The sequence below is a fragment of the Leucoraja erinacea genome, chromosome 20 (genome assembly GCF_028641065.1).
Source record: "Leucoraja erinacea ecotype New England chromosome 20, Leri_hhj_1, whole genome shotgun sequence".
Taxonomy (NCBI): domain Eukaryota; kingdom Metazoa; phylum Chordata; class Chondrichthyes; order Rajiformes; family Rajidae; genus Leucoraja; species Leucoraja erinaceus.
Genome location: NC_073396.1, coordinates 16,114,553 through 16,133,071, shown reverse-complemented (window position 1 = coordinate 16,133,071; position 18,519 = coordinate 16,114,553). Strand labels below are relative to the sequence as shown.

The 18,519-nt window shown below is 45.0% G+C and overlaps 1 protein-coding gene across 1 annotated transcript in view; it reads right to left on the bottom strand.

Moving 5' to 3' along the window:
• Positions 1-1,707: 1,707 nt before the first annotated feature.
• Positions 1,708-18,519, bottom strand: part of elfn1a (extracellular leucine-rich repeat and fibronectin type III domain containing 1a) — a 245,798-nt gene continuing 228,986 nt past the window's right edge. The window contains 2 exon segments of the mRNA XM_055651365.1: positions 1,708-4,870; positions 4,872-6,610. Coding sequence (XP_055507340.1) covers positions 3,986-4,870; positions 4,872-6,338 — 2,352 coding nt within the window. The 5' untranslated portion in view covers positions 6,339-6,610 and the 3' untranslated portion in view covers positions 1,708-3,985.

Sequence of the window (18,519 nt, the reverse complement as noted above, 5' to 3'; positions counted from 1 at the left end):
CATTAAACTGCAACTGCCATGCATCTGCCCACTCACCCAACCTGTCCAAGTCACCCTGCATTCTCATAGCATCCTCCTCACAGTTCACACTGCCACCCAGCTTTGTGCCATCTGCAAATTTGCTAATATTACTTTGAATCCCATCATCTAAATCATTGATGTATATTGTAAATAGCTGCGGTCCCAGCACCGAGCCTTGCGGTACCCCACTAGTCACTGCCTGCTATTCTGAAAGGGACCCGTTAATCCCTACTCTTTGTTTCCACCCCTACAGGTCCATGCTCGGGCTTGTGCAATCTTAACACATTCTTCTTATCTACTGTGTGCTTGTATGTCTCCAATATTCATCTCAAGCACTCCATGTGGTCGTGAGTTCCACGGTTTTACCATTCTCTGGGCAAAGAGGCACTCCAGTAAGAACATGCCCGTATTTTAAATGTCATACTGAAAGGAAGGATCAAGTGTCAAGATTCATGATCTAAGGGTTGATGCCTTTGAATACACAAGACGTATTCAAAGGGACAGTGTCTTAGGCAATGAATCTTCGCCAGCTGATCCACGTTTCATACTACCTTAACGAGAAAAGAATGACTGATTGATACCGAGATATGATTTACTGGATTGCATGTAAAAATAAAGAATGTCACTGTACCTGGGTATATTTGACAATAAAGTATAATTCAATCATCATAATTGGAAAGAAATAGTGGAGGGAAAACTTTTCCAAGATGGATGTGGGGAAGGAGACCAGAGGGTTTATCTAGAGCTTAGAAAATAAGTCATGAGAAAGTATTTTTTTGGTAAAACAGAGAAAGGAAAGTAATATGTCATCCAGGAAGAGTATTTTCATCTTCTTGTATCGTTAAGACGAGATAACCATCATCTTATTCCACATGATTCCACGTACGGCAAAAGGGAACTCAAAGAATGACTGTGGAAAGAGCTAAAAATTCCACATAGTGAATGTAGGGGATGGCCTGCTGAGTGAGGAAGGGGGATAGCTCATGCCAAAGTTCCTTAGTTAATGGGAGGTGTCCTGGTGTATCTGGCAGTCTGGCTTGCTCATGTGGTTCCCGAGGGCTGTACACAGAAAAAACTCATAAGTATATCTTAATATTTGCAACCTGTAATATGCCCACTCACAAATCAATTGCCCATGTTAAATCTCACTCTTTACTTTTATTCAAGTCCCCTTTGTTAAAGCGATGCGCAATGTCAAGATGTATCCTGAAATACAACCTAATCACAAAATCGCTCTGCTGCCCTCTGGACAACGAGAATATTGATTCTGTTGTTGAAATAGTCCAAAGACTTGATTAATGAACAGAAACACAAATTTCAGAGGTTAAACTCTATTCATGAAAACATTTGGAATTGAAAAGGCAAATGGTAAAGATGAAACTGCTGATCATCATAAAACCCATCAGGAACACCTGTTGGCCATTAAGGAAAGATGTCAAGCATCCTGACTTAGTTTGACCTTTGCAGGACCACAGCATTGCAATTGTCTCTTAGCGACACTCTGAAATGCACTGCCAAGCTACTTTGCACACGGACAATGAAGGATGGATCATAAATACTGACTTCTACATCCTGTGAATACTATGTAATAAGATCTCACCACCAGCAATGAGGCAAATGATCAGCAAATCTCTCAATTTAGAGAGGAGCCTCCATTAACAGATATGCATCATCTAATCTAGCTGGAATTACATGTGGTCTGAAACAAGGCATCTCCTGTGGGTGCTGATGTGAAGGAATGGGTCTTGCATTTACAAACTTCTCAGAAGGCTGAGTCAGCAGCCAAAGCAAGTTGTCCAATTTGTCTAAAGATGCAGCTTTTCCTGCGGCCATGAATGTATCGCAGGTGAACATTAATATATTCATTGCATTGGCTGAAAGTGGAGGGGGAGTTTGCTCCGGAATCCCAGCCTGCATATATTCCTCACCATTCATCACCAAAGCAGATGCTTCAAAGTCGCCCATCAATTTGATCATGTCAGATCATTTGATTGTCATGTCAACTCTGCATGCATGTTTACATTTTGTAACCTCTCATCCCCTCTTACCAAGAAACCTACCTCTGCCTTAAAAGTATTCAAAGACCCTGCTTCCACTGCCTTCGAGGAAAAGAGCTCCAAAGATCCAATATTCAATGCAAATATTCTGACAACTATTTGGGGAATATTTGCTGATCACTCGTCTTACAATGACTCGTTTGTTTTTAATTCTTTCACAAGACGAAACTTCTCAAAATCCATCAGGTCAAAACATATTTAGTATCCTATGTCTTTCTGTTACTTGGCCCCACGCTTCCATCTGGCCATTACTTGACTGCTACTTCTTGGGATCTTCACATTGGCTGTCATGCTTTCTACATTGCAACAGTGACTAGTTCAGTGCGACTGACAATGAAACATCGAGGCAGCGAAAGGCAATATTGAACTGCAAATCCTGATTTTATCTTTATTATCTTGGGATTTGCTGGTGACAGCACCTTAATAGTGAATGTGAATATTCAATATAGCACCTAGTAACAGCACCTTAAATATCAGAGTGGCCTCAGAGTAAAGGGATGTTGAGTGATATTGGAGGAGCATGCGGGTAAAATTATCTTTAGACAGACAGAAAGGTAAAATTCAATTGGAAAGGAAAATGGGGCAATTTATTGCAAATGATTACAAAGTATTAACATGTTGGAAATATGCCATTTATCCCAAGTGATCCATGATGTTTTTGCTCCGTTTCCTTTCAGCCTTTTATCTTTCCACGTGATGGTTCATCTTCCATCGCCTTCTCCCTTGCAGACTTATCTAACTTCCCCTTGAGTGCATCAGTGCTATTAATTTTAACTCCTCTATAGGGTTGTGTGTGTTCCAAATTTTAATCACACCCTTCGAATGCCGGCACCTACTGAATTCTCCATTAGATTTATTCATAACTATTGTATTTATGACCATTAGATCTGGAGTCCCCACCTCAGCACCAGAAGAAACAAATGTCCCTTGAACTCCCTTTTTGGACTTACTACCATATTTATGACTTACAATTTTCAGTAACTCTACACATGCCCCATCGTGTACCTTCTTTGGATTGCCACTTCCTCGTTCAATCAGTTCTATCTTTTCTAACTAGTATTTTGCTTTCATTTCTGGTATCGCCCTTTTGATTCCTTCTTTGCACCATTTCCACTGCCCCTGTTTCCTTTTCTATAACAATGAGGCTAGTGCTATGTATGGCACTCAATTTACAATGTGCTGGAGCACATTGACACTGAAACATTATGAGGCTGTGAAAGTCCACAGTTCAGCCCTATCAAAGCACTCTTTACCTCACTGACAATATCCTCTCACTGAGAGAGCCGGTGACTTGGACCAGTGATAATGCGACAGAAGAAACCATTCAGTTCATCTCTTTTTTGCCAGTCCAGTTTTATCCAATGCTTGTGGTCAGTGCTCAGACATTCATCGGAAATCAAACAAACTGTTCTGTAAAACCCACGGTTAAAACCTGGTACAAACAGGTGAAAAAAACCCAGAAACATCATTGCAAATATAGAAATTTATCTGTACAGAACTCCAGGGAAGGAGGGGTTTAACTAGTAAATATTACTGTATAACGCAGGGTGTGAGCAGTGTGTGAGCTACAATTACATAGTACAGTCCAGTCACAGTGTGCACTGTACAACGAACAATGCCCCATGTACACCACAGTGAGTCACAGTTACAGGAGAGAGTCATGCGATGAATTATATCTGATATTCCAAGGCTTCTGGGTGTATATATATTTATATATTATATGTGCGCGATAAAAAATGAAATCCTTTGTACAGGTTATAGAGTTCAGTTTGGAAGATAGATTTTGGTGCACAGACATGTGATAGATGCTAAAGTTCTTATGAACAGGTGAACTGATCAGGTTAAAAACAGCAGCTATAAAGTTTTTGGGTCTTTTGGTCCAATGTTAGTCTGAATGCGTCAAAGACTCAGGACTTGTGCTGGTTGGAGACACCCTTCCAGTAATCGAGGATGTCGTGCAAGTCTTCATTCTTGGCAAACTGCACCTTCTTCCTCAGGGCATGGCCCGCGGCGATGTACTCTTCCTGCGTCTCTTTGTGCCTCTTCTTGTGCAGTTTGAAGCGCTCCCAGATGCCCGGGGTCGGCTTGCTGGTGTACTCGGGGCTGGAGGAGTAGCTGAGGTTGTGGTACTGGGGCGACAGCTGCGAGTACGCCACGTCCCTGCGGCCTCGGCTCAGCGGCTCCAGGATGAAGGACTTGCTGTGGCCACTGGGCCCCTCCGCGGCCGACTGCTCGCCCTGCCGCCGGCTCGGGTAAGTGTGCCGGTGCTCGCTGCGTTGATGCGATCGCGGGACTGCCCCGGGGCTGTCGGCCACGACTGGAGACATCTTCTCGATGTACTGGGCTTCGGACCTGCAGGCATGGGCCGGCGCCGAGCCCTCCGAGCGGAAGGATCTGGGGCTCCGTGCGGAGCCGCTGGACGAGGTACTGGGACGTTTGGGCGCGGCCTCCACGCTGCTGTGCCTCTGCAGAGGGTGGTAGCTCTCTTTAGAGAGAGGAGACAGGAGGGCTGGCTTGCCTTGGGCCTGCTCGGTGATCATCAGCACCTGAGGCTCCATGGAGACGGCGCCCCCGGATTTGCCGCCTTGGAAGGAGCTGGTCTCTGACTTCAGGGCGTCGATGCAGTTGTTGATGATCTGGTTCACCTTGTCCACCTCCTTGGTGATGGTTGAGATCTCGGCGGCCGAGCTCCGCCCCTGGCCTCCTCCTCCTCCTCCTCCCTCGGGCTCCCGCAGGCCAGCGTGCTCCCCCGTCCTCACCTCGATGTAATTCCCCTTGGTGGCCTTGGGCGTTCTCACTCATCTCCTGCGGCTTGTGGTGCTCAGGTCCCCCCGGCGATGGCAGGAATGGCGACCTGGGTGTGGCCTCGCTGGGCGGGGGGCCCTTGTGGGCCAGCTGGGAGATGGCGCTGGCCTCCATCTCCGCCCCGTACTTCAGCTCGATGATGGCCTTGGTCATCCCGCTGGCCTTCTTGTGCCTCTCCTCCTGCTGCCTCTTCTTGCGCAGGCAGTAGTACACAAAGCCCAGCACTATGACCATGCCAAACAGGCAGCCAAGGATGGTCATGATGTAGTGGGTGGCGGTGGACGGTGGGGGCACGGTGCCCCTTGCCCTCTCGATCCCTGTGGAGAAGGTGATGCATGTCTGATTATACCTTAAGGCATTGCGGATGGACGCCACACAGTAGGTGTAGGCCGTGTGGGGCTGCAGCCTATCCAACCTAATGACCTCTTGATCCGTTTGCAGCTTCTTTATGTCAGCGTAGAAGCTGTTGTTGTACTGCACCAGGATGTACATCTTACTGAATGGCCGGGGTATCTGGACCAACAAGGTGGCGGTCGTATAGGTGACCTTCTCCACCTTGATCACCGGAGCCTGAGCTTCATGGGTGGGGGAATGGAAGGCTATCATTGGAGTGGCATCATCTCCCGAGGAGCAGTCCTCGCCCCCACAGGGGCTATCTGAGGGAGCTGTGCTGGGGGGAGCTCGTGTGGGCAAATGCTTGGGGTCCAGGGTGTAGATGTCACCGCAGGACGAGACCAGCAAACTGTAGGCGCTCCGAGTCTGGCTCTGGCTCAGCAAAGCTTGGCCCGCGTAGAGGGACGGGGACTCGCACTGCATCCGGTCGTAGTTCCTGGTGGCGTTGTTGAACTGCACCAGCCACTTGAGGAAGCCCAGGAGCTGGCAGGAGCAGTAGAAGGGGTTTCCGTAGAGCTCGCAGGTGGAGAGTTTGCCGAGGCCTAGGAAGGTGGAGCTTTCCAGCGACTGCAGCCGGTTCATGGACAGGTCGATGTTCATCACGTTGGGACACTCCCAGAAGGAGTTTGGACTCACCACCTCGATGAGGTTGGCCTGCAGGTAGAGGTACTCCAGCCTGCCCAGTCCATGCAGGATGCCCTCGGTGATGTTCCGAAGCTTGTTGAAGCCCAACTGCAAAACGCGCAGGTTGTACTGGGCGGAAAAGGCTCCGTCCTCGATGTAGGAGATCTCATTCTTGGTCAGGTTGAGTTCCGTCAGGTTGCCGAACCTGTTGAGCGAGGAATATTGGACACTTCTGATCTTGTTCTCGTTCAGACGGAGGTCCACGATGGTGCTGTTGATGTGCTGAGGGATGGATTCGTAAGGGGGCTGGTTTTGACTGCAGATTGCCAGCCAAACAAATCCTTTCTCTCCTTCGATGAGCCAGCAGTCACCAGAAACACTAACAGCATTCATCAGCGATGCGAGGCAGACCCAGAGAGCGAGGCTGTGCAGAGCCATCCCCGTATGCTCCGAGGACTTGAGGGCAAAGACTTAGTGATAGCAGCAACTGCTAAACAAGTTGAGATATTCTGCAGGGCTCAAGTTTATTCATTTTGGTTAGAAATGCTAATTATTGAACTGAGATGGAGTTCTTTTCCTTGCTTGTACATTTCATGCCAATTTCCTTGTCCAGTTTGTCTCTGCACAAAGTTCTCTTTGAATTCTTTTGTGGACTGTGCCCCATTCGCATACATTCCTTGAGTTAGTTTCAACAGCTTGTCCTGGTTGTCCTGAGAAAGGGGAAGAAAAGACATTTTAATCAGGCTGATCTATGATCACTTTTGACCAAAAATTACTTGCTATTTCTATTAACAAGGCCTTTTAAACTTAAATACCACATGATTTATTTGGCTTTGGTTTTATTGTTTGATATTCTGCGTGGGTTTAAATACCTTGAAATTGTGGAATCCTGTCGGGTCCAGCAAGATTTCCACAACTCAGTGCTTCTTGAAAACCAGGAGAAAGGAGGAGGTTTTGGACAGTTGTTATGCTACTGGGCTTTTCCAACTTTTCCATGAGAATTTACCATTAGAGGGAAGATTCAATATTGGGATCAGAGGTGAAGTTCTCTTTCTTTGACGAAGGAGTTAGAAATATTCAAAGTCATCCTGCAAGCTTTTTAAGGACTTGATACTATTTGTCTGGCTTGAAACAGGTCTTATCTCTCCAGATGATTCAATGGATAAATGCATGGCGTAGTATGATATAGAACGAACATTCACAGGTTCCAATCCCGATCTGTACTGAGTTAGCTGCTCTTAATCAGTGTGCACATCCTTAAGCTAGAGGGAAGAAAATCAATTAGCTGCAATTTTCCTCACTATCCCTTCTTGGCAAGTACACAAGGCAGGTGGAAAGACCATGCTTGTTTGTTATGCCTTCTGTGCTAATTAACAGACAAATAGGTGAAATATTACATTTGCGTAAACATTTCCCAGTGATGTATGCCTTAAGGAGAAAGGGGGGCATGAGACAGAAGGTAGCTAGAAATAATCCAGTCATGGGATGCACCCGTTCAGTTGTCAGTTTTGTGCATTCACACTGAAGACTGTAACATATTCCACTCCAGGAAGTTAAACCTCAAAACTCAAATGGAGACACAACAGATGTTAGATGCTAAAATCTTGCGCAAAACACCTACTGCTGGAGGAACACAGTGGGTCAGCCAGCAAATTCCAGCAGTTTTTTTTTTAACTCAAACCTAAAATCTAGATTCACATTCCCAGTGCAATATTGAGAGGAGTGTTGCACTGTCGACTCACCCATCTGCCAGTGATATCAATAATGTGATGGAATTCCCTCCACTCGCCTGGGTGAACGAAGCAGCAACATTCCAAAGTATGACACCACACAGGACAATGTAGCCCGAATGATGGGTACCCTGTCCTCCAACTCGTCATTCACCTTCTCCATCACCTTCAGTCTGTACAGTACCTCATCAAGGCTTATCGATATCTCTCAAACACAACCTCCACAATCAAGGGCTGCAGATACAGGAACCCCTGAGGGGTAGATACTTTACAACCACGTGCAGGTATTCTAAATTTCACATCAAATATCCTTTATTGCTGCTGAGCTAAAGGCTCGTACATAGATCCCGCTTGTCAGATCCTTAATCTATGCTCCGTGTGTGTTACCCTCAAAGTGCCTACTCTGAAGATGAGTGCCATCCATCTCCTCCTGGAATGGTGTTTGCCAAGAAGATCTGGACCGAGATGCTGTGGTCTTTGTTGAGGTTCTTCCCAAACAGCTGTGTATCGTAGGACTCTGCGCTGTTCCCAGGAAGGTACAGTGGGAGAAATATCAACTGTGATGGAAGACTATCAGGTTGGAGAAAGACACCATCTGGTATGCACACAACTCTCTGGAGCTGCCCTTGCAAGGTGTTGTCCATGACGAGTGTTGCTGGTCGGCAGATTCTAAGGTCAAGACCATGTGCTGAGGCTTGCAGCCAAAGCAAAGGCTGCACGAGAAAGGCCACAGTTTCAGGCTTTCTTCCCACTGCACACTGTGGGGCTGGAACCTGTGTAAATCCACATGAGCTGTTTGCTCACGGAGCATTTATGGAGGAAAATCTATGCCTTGTTGATGTAATGCAAATGGAATGACATGATTTGTACTAACAATGTTAACTGGAATGTTCATTGCAATTTTTATGAATAATGCATAATTTTCGAATAGAAACCTCTACTAACAGCACCAAGGCGATGCCATTACTGGAAGAGCAGCAATAATTCAAGAAGGTGGCTCAACACTGCCTTCTCAAGAAAATGCTTGCATTGCCTTACATTTTATAAATGAATAAAACAGCACAATAACCAACCCGAAAACCTGGATAGGCAACTTGAAATCTGACATACTTTGTACCTCTGGAGAACTGAGATACCAGGATAGGATGAAATGTAGTGTTATACTGATAGAGGATTGTGTCCTGCGTACTTGTACAGAAAGGCTACTCTCTCCAAAGGCTACTCTCTCCAACGGATCAAAATATCATGTTGAAGACCTCCTTCGATTATGTAGAAGACCTCCTTTGACTTCCTACTATGTTGAAGACTAGCTTCTGGAAAATTGGACACCGAATATTAGAGAGTGAAGACGACCTCCTTTGATCTCCGACCTCCATTTGACTATGTTGAAGACTATATACGACTACCTTCGACTACCTTTGATTACCTTTGGCTACCCTCGATTACCTATGAATAACATGCCGACCAACTAAGACCTACTTCAACTAAACCTACGAGTAAAAAAAGTATTGATTTTTTCCATGGCGACCTTTTTTTAGTCGCCGGCATTTTTCAACATGTTGAAAAAATACGCCGCGACCTAGCTGAGGCCACAAATACGCGGGGACTACTCCTGAACATGAAGGAGAATTACAAAGACCTCCTAGGACCTTGTGTCGACAATGCTGCGAGTATGAGTCGAGGGCAAACTCGTCTGAACTCGCGGATTAGGTCACCGCAGTGGGACAACCTCTTTAAGCACCTAATCTAGGCTAACACTTCAATGCTGCATTGACTGAGTGCTGTAAAGATCTCATGGCACTACTGAGAGTAGACACATTCCCCGGTGGCCTGGATAATAATACTCAACAAAACACAAAATATTGGATACCTGGATTCTTGCACTGGACACTTGCCCTTGATTGCCCTTTTAATAATGAAATGCGTTACATAATACAGTTCCTTCTTGAGACAGTTGGAGCCAGTTCATACAGTATGAATGCAAGTTGCAACCCATCAAATTTGACTGATACCATTTTGGAATTGGGAAATGTGGACTGACTTGCGTTCTGAAGAGGAGCATTTCAGGCTCCAAATTTAAGACCTGGTTTGTTTACAACGAAATCAGTGAGATAAAGTAAAAGGAGGAAGTAATTTCAGCAAATCTTGATATTTGCGTCAAGAAGACTTCCTTTGTTTTCTGTAAAATATTACTACAATTTGCATTTATATCACCTCCTTAACACTGTAAAACATCCGTTATTCTTAAAAGAAAGAACTTTGGAACCAGCAGGACACTTCATAGAGCTGGCCAAACTGAGCAATCGGGGGAGATAGGCCTTGAAGGACCAAGTCACTCTGACAGAGCTCCAGAGTTCCTCTGTGGAGATGGGAGAAACTTCCAGAAGGACAACTATATCCGCAGCACTCCACCAATCGGGCCTTTATGGTAGAATGGCCAGGTGGAAGCCACTCCTCAGTAAAAGGCACATGACCGCCTGCTTGGAGTTTGTCAAAAGGCATGAGAAACAAGATTCTCTGGACTGAAGAAACCAAGATTGAAATCTGTGGCCTGAATGCCAAGTGTCACGACTGGAGGAAACCAGGCATCGCTCATCACCTGGCCAATACCATACCTACGGTGAAGCATGGTGGTGGCAGCATCATGCTGTGGGGATGTTTTTCAGCGGCAGGAACTGGGAGACTAGTCAGGATCGAGGGAAAGATGAATGGAGCAAAGTACAGAGAGATCCTTGATGAAAATCTGTTCCAGAGCGTTCAGGACCTCAGACTGGGGCGGAGGTTCACCTTCCAACAGGACAACGACCCTAAGCACACAGCCAAGACAACACAGGAGTGGCTTTGTGACAAGTCTGCTAATGTCCTTGAGTGGCCCAGCCAGAGCCCGGACTTGAACCCGATCGAACATCTCTGGAGGAACCTGAAAATAGCTGTGCATTGATGCTCCCTATCCAACCTGTTTAAGAGGATATGCAGAGAAGAATGGGAGAAATTATCCAAACACACCTGTGCCAAGCTTGTAGCATCATACCCAAGAAGACTTGGGGATGTAATCGCTGCCAAAGGTGCCTCAACAAAGTACGGAGTAAAGTGTCTGAATACTTATGTAAATGTGATATTTCAGTTATTTATTTTTAATTACTTTGCAAAATGTTCTAAACACCTGTTTTTGCTTTTTTATAATGGGGTATTGTGTGTAGATTGATAATAAAAAAAATGAATTGAATCCATTTTAGAATAAGGCTGTAACGTAACAAAATGTGGAAAACGCGAAGGGGTCTGAATACTTTCTGAATGCACTGTACCAAGACATGACAAAGTGTGTATGAACCGTAAGAAGTAGGGCATTCAGCTCATCAAGTCTGTGCCAAAATACTGCAAATGTAAGAAATGGAAATGTCAAATGTGGAAATGGTACGAAATCAAAGGCCAGCATTGATAGAGCCAAAGCAGTGTTAATAGTTCAGATCAATAACCTTCCATCAGAATATTTCTATTATTTTTCTAAGTCTTTTCCAATTATTTTAATGACTCGTCTCTCAACTATTAAGACTCATCTGTCAAATCTTGAAAATGTATATTACCTAAAAGCCACAGCCTTTGAGCTTCATCTGTTTGTACTGATTCCTCTGAAGAGGCATCCATAACAATGTTGTTCATTTGATATGAGTGACCTATCAGAGTGTATTGCAGGAGGACTAATAATGTTAGCATGCACAATGAATAGTGCCCGAAAGAGTACAAAGGAACAGAGGGACCGACAAGTCCAATGACCCTGCAAGGTGACAGCACAGGTAGATAATGTGCTTAAGCAGGTGTAAGAGGTATTGGGAATAATGAATAGAAATAATGAACCACGGATGCTGGTTTACAAAAAGAGACACAAAGTGCGGAAGTAACTCAGCAGGTGCGGCAGTATCTCAGGATAGATGACATTTTGGGTCGGGACCATTCTTCAGTCTGATCATCACTGAACTCCGATACTTGAGATACTGGCTTCCATCATCCAAAGCAATGAATGTAAGAGCACAAAGTTATGGTATGACTTTATAAAATATTTGTTATGTGACAGCTGAGGTATTGTGTGCAAGTCTGATTTCCACATTATATGAAGAACACAATTACACTGGAGAGAATGCAGAGAATTTTCAGCAGGATTAGTACCTTAAGCATTACCTACCCATGTACCTATCTGAATGTTTTTAAAATATTGTTATAATACCTGCCTGCTCTGACATATACTCATCATATACAGTACTCATCACCCTCTGTGTGAAAATGTTGCCCCTCTGGTTAATATTAAATCTTTCCCCTCTCACCTTAAACCTATGTCCTCTGGTTTTTGATTACCCTACTCTGGGCAAAAGACTGTCATCTACCATATAATTTTCATGGTTTTATATACCTCCAATAGATCAACCCTCAGCCTCCTGTGCTCCAACGAATAAAGTCCTAGCCTGCCCAACCTCTCCCTATGGCTCAAGCCCCCAAGTCTTGGCAATTTCCTCGTAAATCTTCACTGCATTCTTTCCAGCTTAACATCATCTTCCCTACAGCAAGGTGACCAAAACTGAACACAATACTCCAAATGCGGCCTCACCAATATCTTGTACATCTAACATAATGTCTCAACATCAATACTCAATATGTGTAGGAAAGAATTGCAGATGCTGGTTTAAATTGAAGTTAGACACAAAATGCTGGAGTAACTCTGCGGGACAGGCTGCCTGTCAATATCCTGACTGATGAAGGCCAATGTGCCAAAAGCCTCTTGACCACTTTCAAGGAACTATGTACCTGCACTCCTAGATCCCGGCTCTGCAACACTCCCCAGAGCCCTGCCATTGACTGTGAAGGTCCTGCTCAGGGTTGACTTCCCAAAATGCAACACCTTGCACTTATCAGCATAAAACTCCATTAACCATTCCACAGCCTACATGCTCAACTGACCAAGACCCTGCTGTATTTTTTGATAATCATCTTCGCTCTTAATGACACCACTCACTTTAGTGTCATCTGCAAACTTACTAGCATGCCTTGTACATTCTCATCGTAATCATTGATATAAAGCACAAACGGCAATGGGCCAAACTCTGAATCCTTTAGGCACACGGCTGGTCACAGGCATCCAGTCTGAAAAACAACCTTCCACCATTACCCTCTGCTTCCTTCCATGAATTCTCTACCCAATCGGCTAGATCTCCCTGGATCCCACACGATCTAACCTTCCAGAGCAGCTTACCATGCAGAACTTTATTAAATGTCTTGCTGAAATCCATATAGACAACGTTTACAGCTTTGCCCTTGTCAACCTGTTTTGGTCACTTCTTCAAAAAACGTAATCGGATTCGTGAGACGCAATATCCCATGTACTGAACCATGCTGACCACCCTATCTATGCCGCTCATAATTCTCATCCTTCTATTAAATCTCCCGTCAATCTCCAATGCTCTGGAAAAAACAATTCATGAACCATCACTAAAACCCTATAATCTAGGCAACATTTTGGTAAACCAGTACCCGCCCCAAAGACTTCACATCCTGCTTGTAATAAAGAGACCAGAACTGCACACAGTATTTCAAATACTCCGGACATGTGTAGGAAAGGACAGCGGATGCTGGTTTAAATCTGACTTGGAACCAGTGTGGCTCAATGAACACAGGGTCCATGGCAGAATGGCTGGTTAGGACCTCAGCATTCCAATAAACATCGTAAGAGAAGCAAAAATCTATTTGTGGTTCACTTCCCTGTAGCTCGTCTCATTTTATGCTTTCAAATGGAATTCATCTCGGCGAGGGATGGATGAGTTTCTATGTAACAGATGGCTCCAACCCATTGTGTGAATCTTGGTGCTGTTTGTAAATTGGTGTCGTTGGCTTACAATGGCAGAAACGATCTCATTCTGGGCTGTCTCCAGTTTACACTACCCACAACATGCATTGCCAATATCATTCACCATGCACCAAGCAGTTATAGATCACACCTTCAGTACGAAGATTATTTGTTATATATATTTAATCAGTCCTTCAGGAGAACTGCCTTTATTTATGAGTTGCACAAGATGTCTTCGTACAAAAGATGGGCTAAAGAGTGGACTAGATTGGTTTCAATCCCCAAAGGATTATATCTCAATTGGCTTGGGTCCTTTAATGTTATTTTTCTCTTTTACCAGGAACTCTTTCTTTGTGTAGATGTCGTTAAGAAAATTGCTTGGATTGGTTGAAGCACAGGGAGTTGCCAATCACTGTTCTTACTCCTGTGAGTGTTCAAATGGATCTTCAGAGTCGGCAGTCTGATTCCAAAGTGAAACAGGCCACCAACTCTTCTGAGTTATCCATGCCTTTCTTCATAGAACAAATCCTGTGGATGGTGGAGATCTGAATTATCATCCGGAAGTCTAAATACTCGGCAGATCAGATAGCCCCCCACTGGAGTGAGTAATAGAGTCAGTGCCTCACATCAAGACTCTTTAACAATTTTATCATGCTGCAGATAATAACTGTGCAGTCTGTGTAGAGTTTTCACGATCATCCTGTCACTGCCCGGGTTTCTTCTTGTTTCCTTCTATATCCGAAAGACATCACTAAATTGCACCTAGTATGTAGGTGGATGATAGTATCTAAGGGGATGTTGTGGGAATATGAGAAGAATTAAATGTACTGATGTGGAATTAGTGTCAATTGGTGCTTGCTGATTATTGTGGGCCAAAGGTCCTGATTCTGAGTTGTATCTCTCTATGGCCTATGGCTAAATGACTCAAGACCTGCACAACTAGCCACAAATAGGTTTAAGGGAAGAATGAAAGTTAGAGAGCAAAAGATAGGTCTGTCATTGTGTGTAAAACAAGAGGGTGGAAATGCTGAAAGGGATGATGGTGTCAGGTCAGACAAGTCTCCAGGAGCTGGATATAAAAATATACTGGAAAGAAATATGCTAAAAGTCTGAAGTAAAATTGCAGGATATACTGATGATCTGAAACTTTGAATTGAGTAGAAACAAGGAATGCAGATGTTGCTTTATTAAAAAAAGACACAATGTGCTGGAGTAATTCAGCAGGTCGCCTGCATTTGAACTTTGTTGAAACAATTTTGAAGCAAGAGAATGAAGGGCTCAGAGTGTGAGTGAAATGGAGCATTAAAGTGGCACGAAGAGCCAGGGTTCATGTTTGAGGTGCTACATCACATCTATGTCACTTCCATACCAATGCTTCCAACGTGACTTTGCTTTGTCCAACCATCTGCCTGTCAAAACCTTCCCTCATCTGTGTCCACAGCTAATCTGCTATACTTTGCCCTGCCCCTCCATACTTCTAGCTTAATTTTCCTCCCACTCCTGCAATCAGTCTAAAGAAAGGTCCTGACCCAAAATGTCACCTATTCATATTCTCCAGGGATTCTGCCTAGAATGGCCCGAGTCCTTGACCATGTCCGTGGCACTCTCTGCCCTTCTGTTCCCACTCATACTTAGGGTCCGGATTGTGTTCCCTTCGCCCTCACCTTCCATCCACCCACCTCTGCATTCAAGGTTCATCTTTAGCAATTTCCATACCCTTTAACACAATGCCACAGTCCAACACATCATTCCAATCCTCCCCCTACAGCATTCTGCAGGTACAAGGGCGGCAGGGTGGTGCAGCGGTAGAGTTGCTGCCTCACAACGTTGCAGCGCCAGAGACCTGGGTTCAATCCCAACCATGACTGTGCTGTCTGTACAGAGTTTATACGTTCACCCTGTGACCCGTGTGGGTTTTCTCTGAGATCCTCGGTTTCTTCCCACACTCCAAAGACGTACAGGTTTGTAGATTAATTGGCTTGGTATACGTGTAAATTGTCCCTGGGTTGTCCCTGGACAGGCCCCAATTTGACTTTGGCTCTGACATCGGGGGGGGGGGGGGGGGGTGCGGGGGAGTGCAGTGGAGAGATAAGTTTTTTGGCCTTCCATCACAGTAATGTGATGGATGTTTATGTAAATTATGTTGTGTCTTGGGTCTATTTGTTTGTAATGTATGGCTGCTGTCATTTCGTTTGGACCTCAAGGGGTCCAAATGACAAATAAATTGAATCTTGAATTGAATCTTGAATCTTGGTGTGTGTAAGATAGTGTTGGTGTGCGGGATTCGATGGTCGGTGTGGGTTTGGTTGGCCGAAGGGCCTGTTTCTGCACTGTTTCTCTAAAATCTAAAATATAACTGCTTCTGAGGGCTGTTCCCCTTCCTCCTGAACCCTGGGGTGCATTCACAGAGATGCCCTTTGACCTCTTCCTTCCCCATCCAAAGTAACAATTTACTTGTACTTCAGTCAACTTAGGGTCATGCATTCACTGCTCATGATTTGGGCTCCTCCGCTTTGGGGAAATCAAACGCAGTGTGAATAATAGAATAACGGACTATGTAAAGGAGGCTACTCAGCCCACAGTGCTTGTTCCAGTCAAAGAAGAGCGACCCAGCCACATCACAAGCACTAGGTCTGCTCTGATCCATTGACCCATCACTTTAAAGTCTCCAACACTGATCCTGTTTCTCTCCCAGCAGACGCTGCATTTTCTTCCTGCATTTTCTGCTTTTATTTCCGATTTTTGGCATCGGTTGTTTTTAGTTTTTCATCTACTACATCTGGGCTGCTGATAATCTTATACCTCTCAATTATCCATTCATCCTCTTCAGCACCCAAAGGAACATACCCAGCCTTCCCGATCACTCCTCATTGTTATAACTTTTCCAGTCCTAACATCATCCTTGTAAATCCCCTCTGCAGCCTCTCCAGTGTCGGCGCACCTTTCCCATAATCTGGGGACTAGAAGTCCACACAATGCACGAGTGTGTGTACGCTTCATCATAACCTCCCTGCCCCTGTAGCTTGGCTAACAAAGGAGTTTGTCTCATATGTGTCTTTGCTGTCCTGTCCAGATCTGTGTGTGTACACTCCAAAGTTCTTTAGTTTCCCTACATCACCCAATATCGTCCCATCCTTGTTGCCTCCCCGAATATATTACCTCAGTTCCCTGGATTAAATGTCATTGCTACTTTTCAGAACTAGGGGTCACAGTTTAAGGATAAGAGGGAAGTCTTTCAGTACCGAGATGAGAAAATCATTTTTTACACAGAGAGTGGTGAATCTGTGGAATTCTCTGCCACAGAAGGTAGTTGAGGTCAGTTCATTGGCTATATTTAAGAGGGAGTTAGATGTGGCCCTTGTGGCTAGATGGATCAGGGGGTATGGCGAGAAGGCTGGGATGGGATACTGAGTTGGATGATCAACCATGATCATATTGAATGGCGGTGCAGGCTCGATGGGCCGAATGGCCTACTCCTACACCTATTTTCTATGTTTCTGCCTGTCCATCTCTATCTCTCTGCAGCCTAAAACCTTCTCACTATCCTCACGTGGCCAGCTCTTGTGCCATTTGCAGACCCTTGTCTGAACGCCTCTTCTCCATCTGCAAGCGATTAGAGCTGCTGGCAGACAGTAACTTTAATTCTCCAGCCCACTCCATTCTCATTCTGACCTCTCCTCCTTCAGCCCCCGACATGGTTCCAGGAAGTCAGAGGAAGCTTGTGAAACAGCACCTTATCTTCTGAGTGGGCACACGACAGCCTGCCTGACCCAGAGCTCAACAAATTCAACTACTCATCAAAAGATTACAGCACATTTTAAATTTCGTTCCAGTTTCCTTTGGTTGGTTTGGAGAATGATTCTGCATTTTCACCTCCTTTAAACTTCTGTCATCTGTCCTTTCCCCTTTTGTAATGTGTTCTGACCCTCTTTCTCTGCAACTTGAAGCTCCTGTATCTCTGATTGCTTGCAGCTGCAATTAAAGCCCATCGATTGAAGAGTTTTTTTTTAAAACATCCCACTTTCTGCCTAGGTAGTCTACAACCCAATGATGTGAATATTGAACTTACAATTTATGGTAACCCATATTCCCTGCGTTCCGTTCTCTACCCGTCTGGTTTCCTGCCTCCCACCCCCCCCCCCCCACAACATCCGGCATCATTCCCCACCCAAGATAGGCACAAAATGGTGGAGTAACTGAGCGGGACAGACAGCATCTCTGGAGAGAAGGAGTGGGTGACGTTTCGGGGGTTGAGATCCTTCTTCAGACTTGGGGCCAGGATTGTGTTCCCTTTGGCCTCACCTTACATCCACCCGGCTCTTTAGCGATTTCCACCCACTTTAACACAATATCACAGTCCAACACATCATTCCAATGCTCCCTCTACAGCATTCTGTACATAGAAATGTAGGAAAATAGGTGCAGGTTATTTAGCCCTTCAAGCCAGCACTGCCATTCAATATGATCATGGCTGATCATCTCAAATCAGTATCCCATTCCTGCTTTTCCCCATATCCCTTGATTCCTTTAGTCCTAAGAGCTAAATCTAATTCTCTCGTGAAAACATCCAGTGAATTGGCCTCCACTGCATTCTGTAGCAGAGAATTCCACAGATTCACAACTCTGGGTGAAAATGTTTTTCCTCATCTCAGCCCTAAATGGCCTACCCCTTATTCTTAAACTGGTTCTGAACTCCCCCAACATCGGGAACATTTTTCCTGCATCTAGCCTGTCCAAGCCCAGTCGACCCATTCTTTCGTCATATGTCAGCCCCGCCATTCCGGGAATCAACCTACTCTGCACTCCCTCAATAGCAATAATGTCCTTCCTCAAATTAGGAGACCAAAATTGCACACCACACTCCTGGTGCAGTCTTACCAGGGCTCTGCGCAACTGCAGTAGGACCTCCTTGCTCCAAAACTCAAATCCTCTTGCAATGAAGGCCAACATGCTATTAGCTTTCTTCACTGCCTGCAGTACCTGCATGCTTACTTTCAGTGACTAATGTACAAGCACCCCCAGGTGTCCTTGCACCTCCCCTTTTCCTAATCTGACA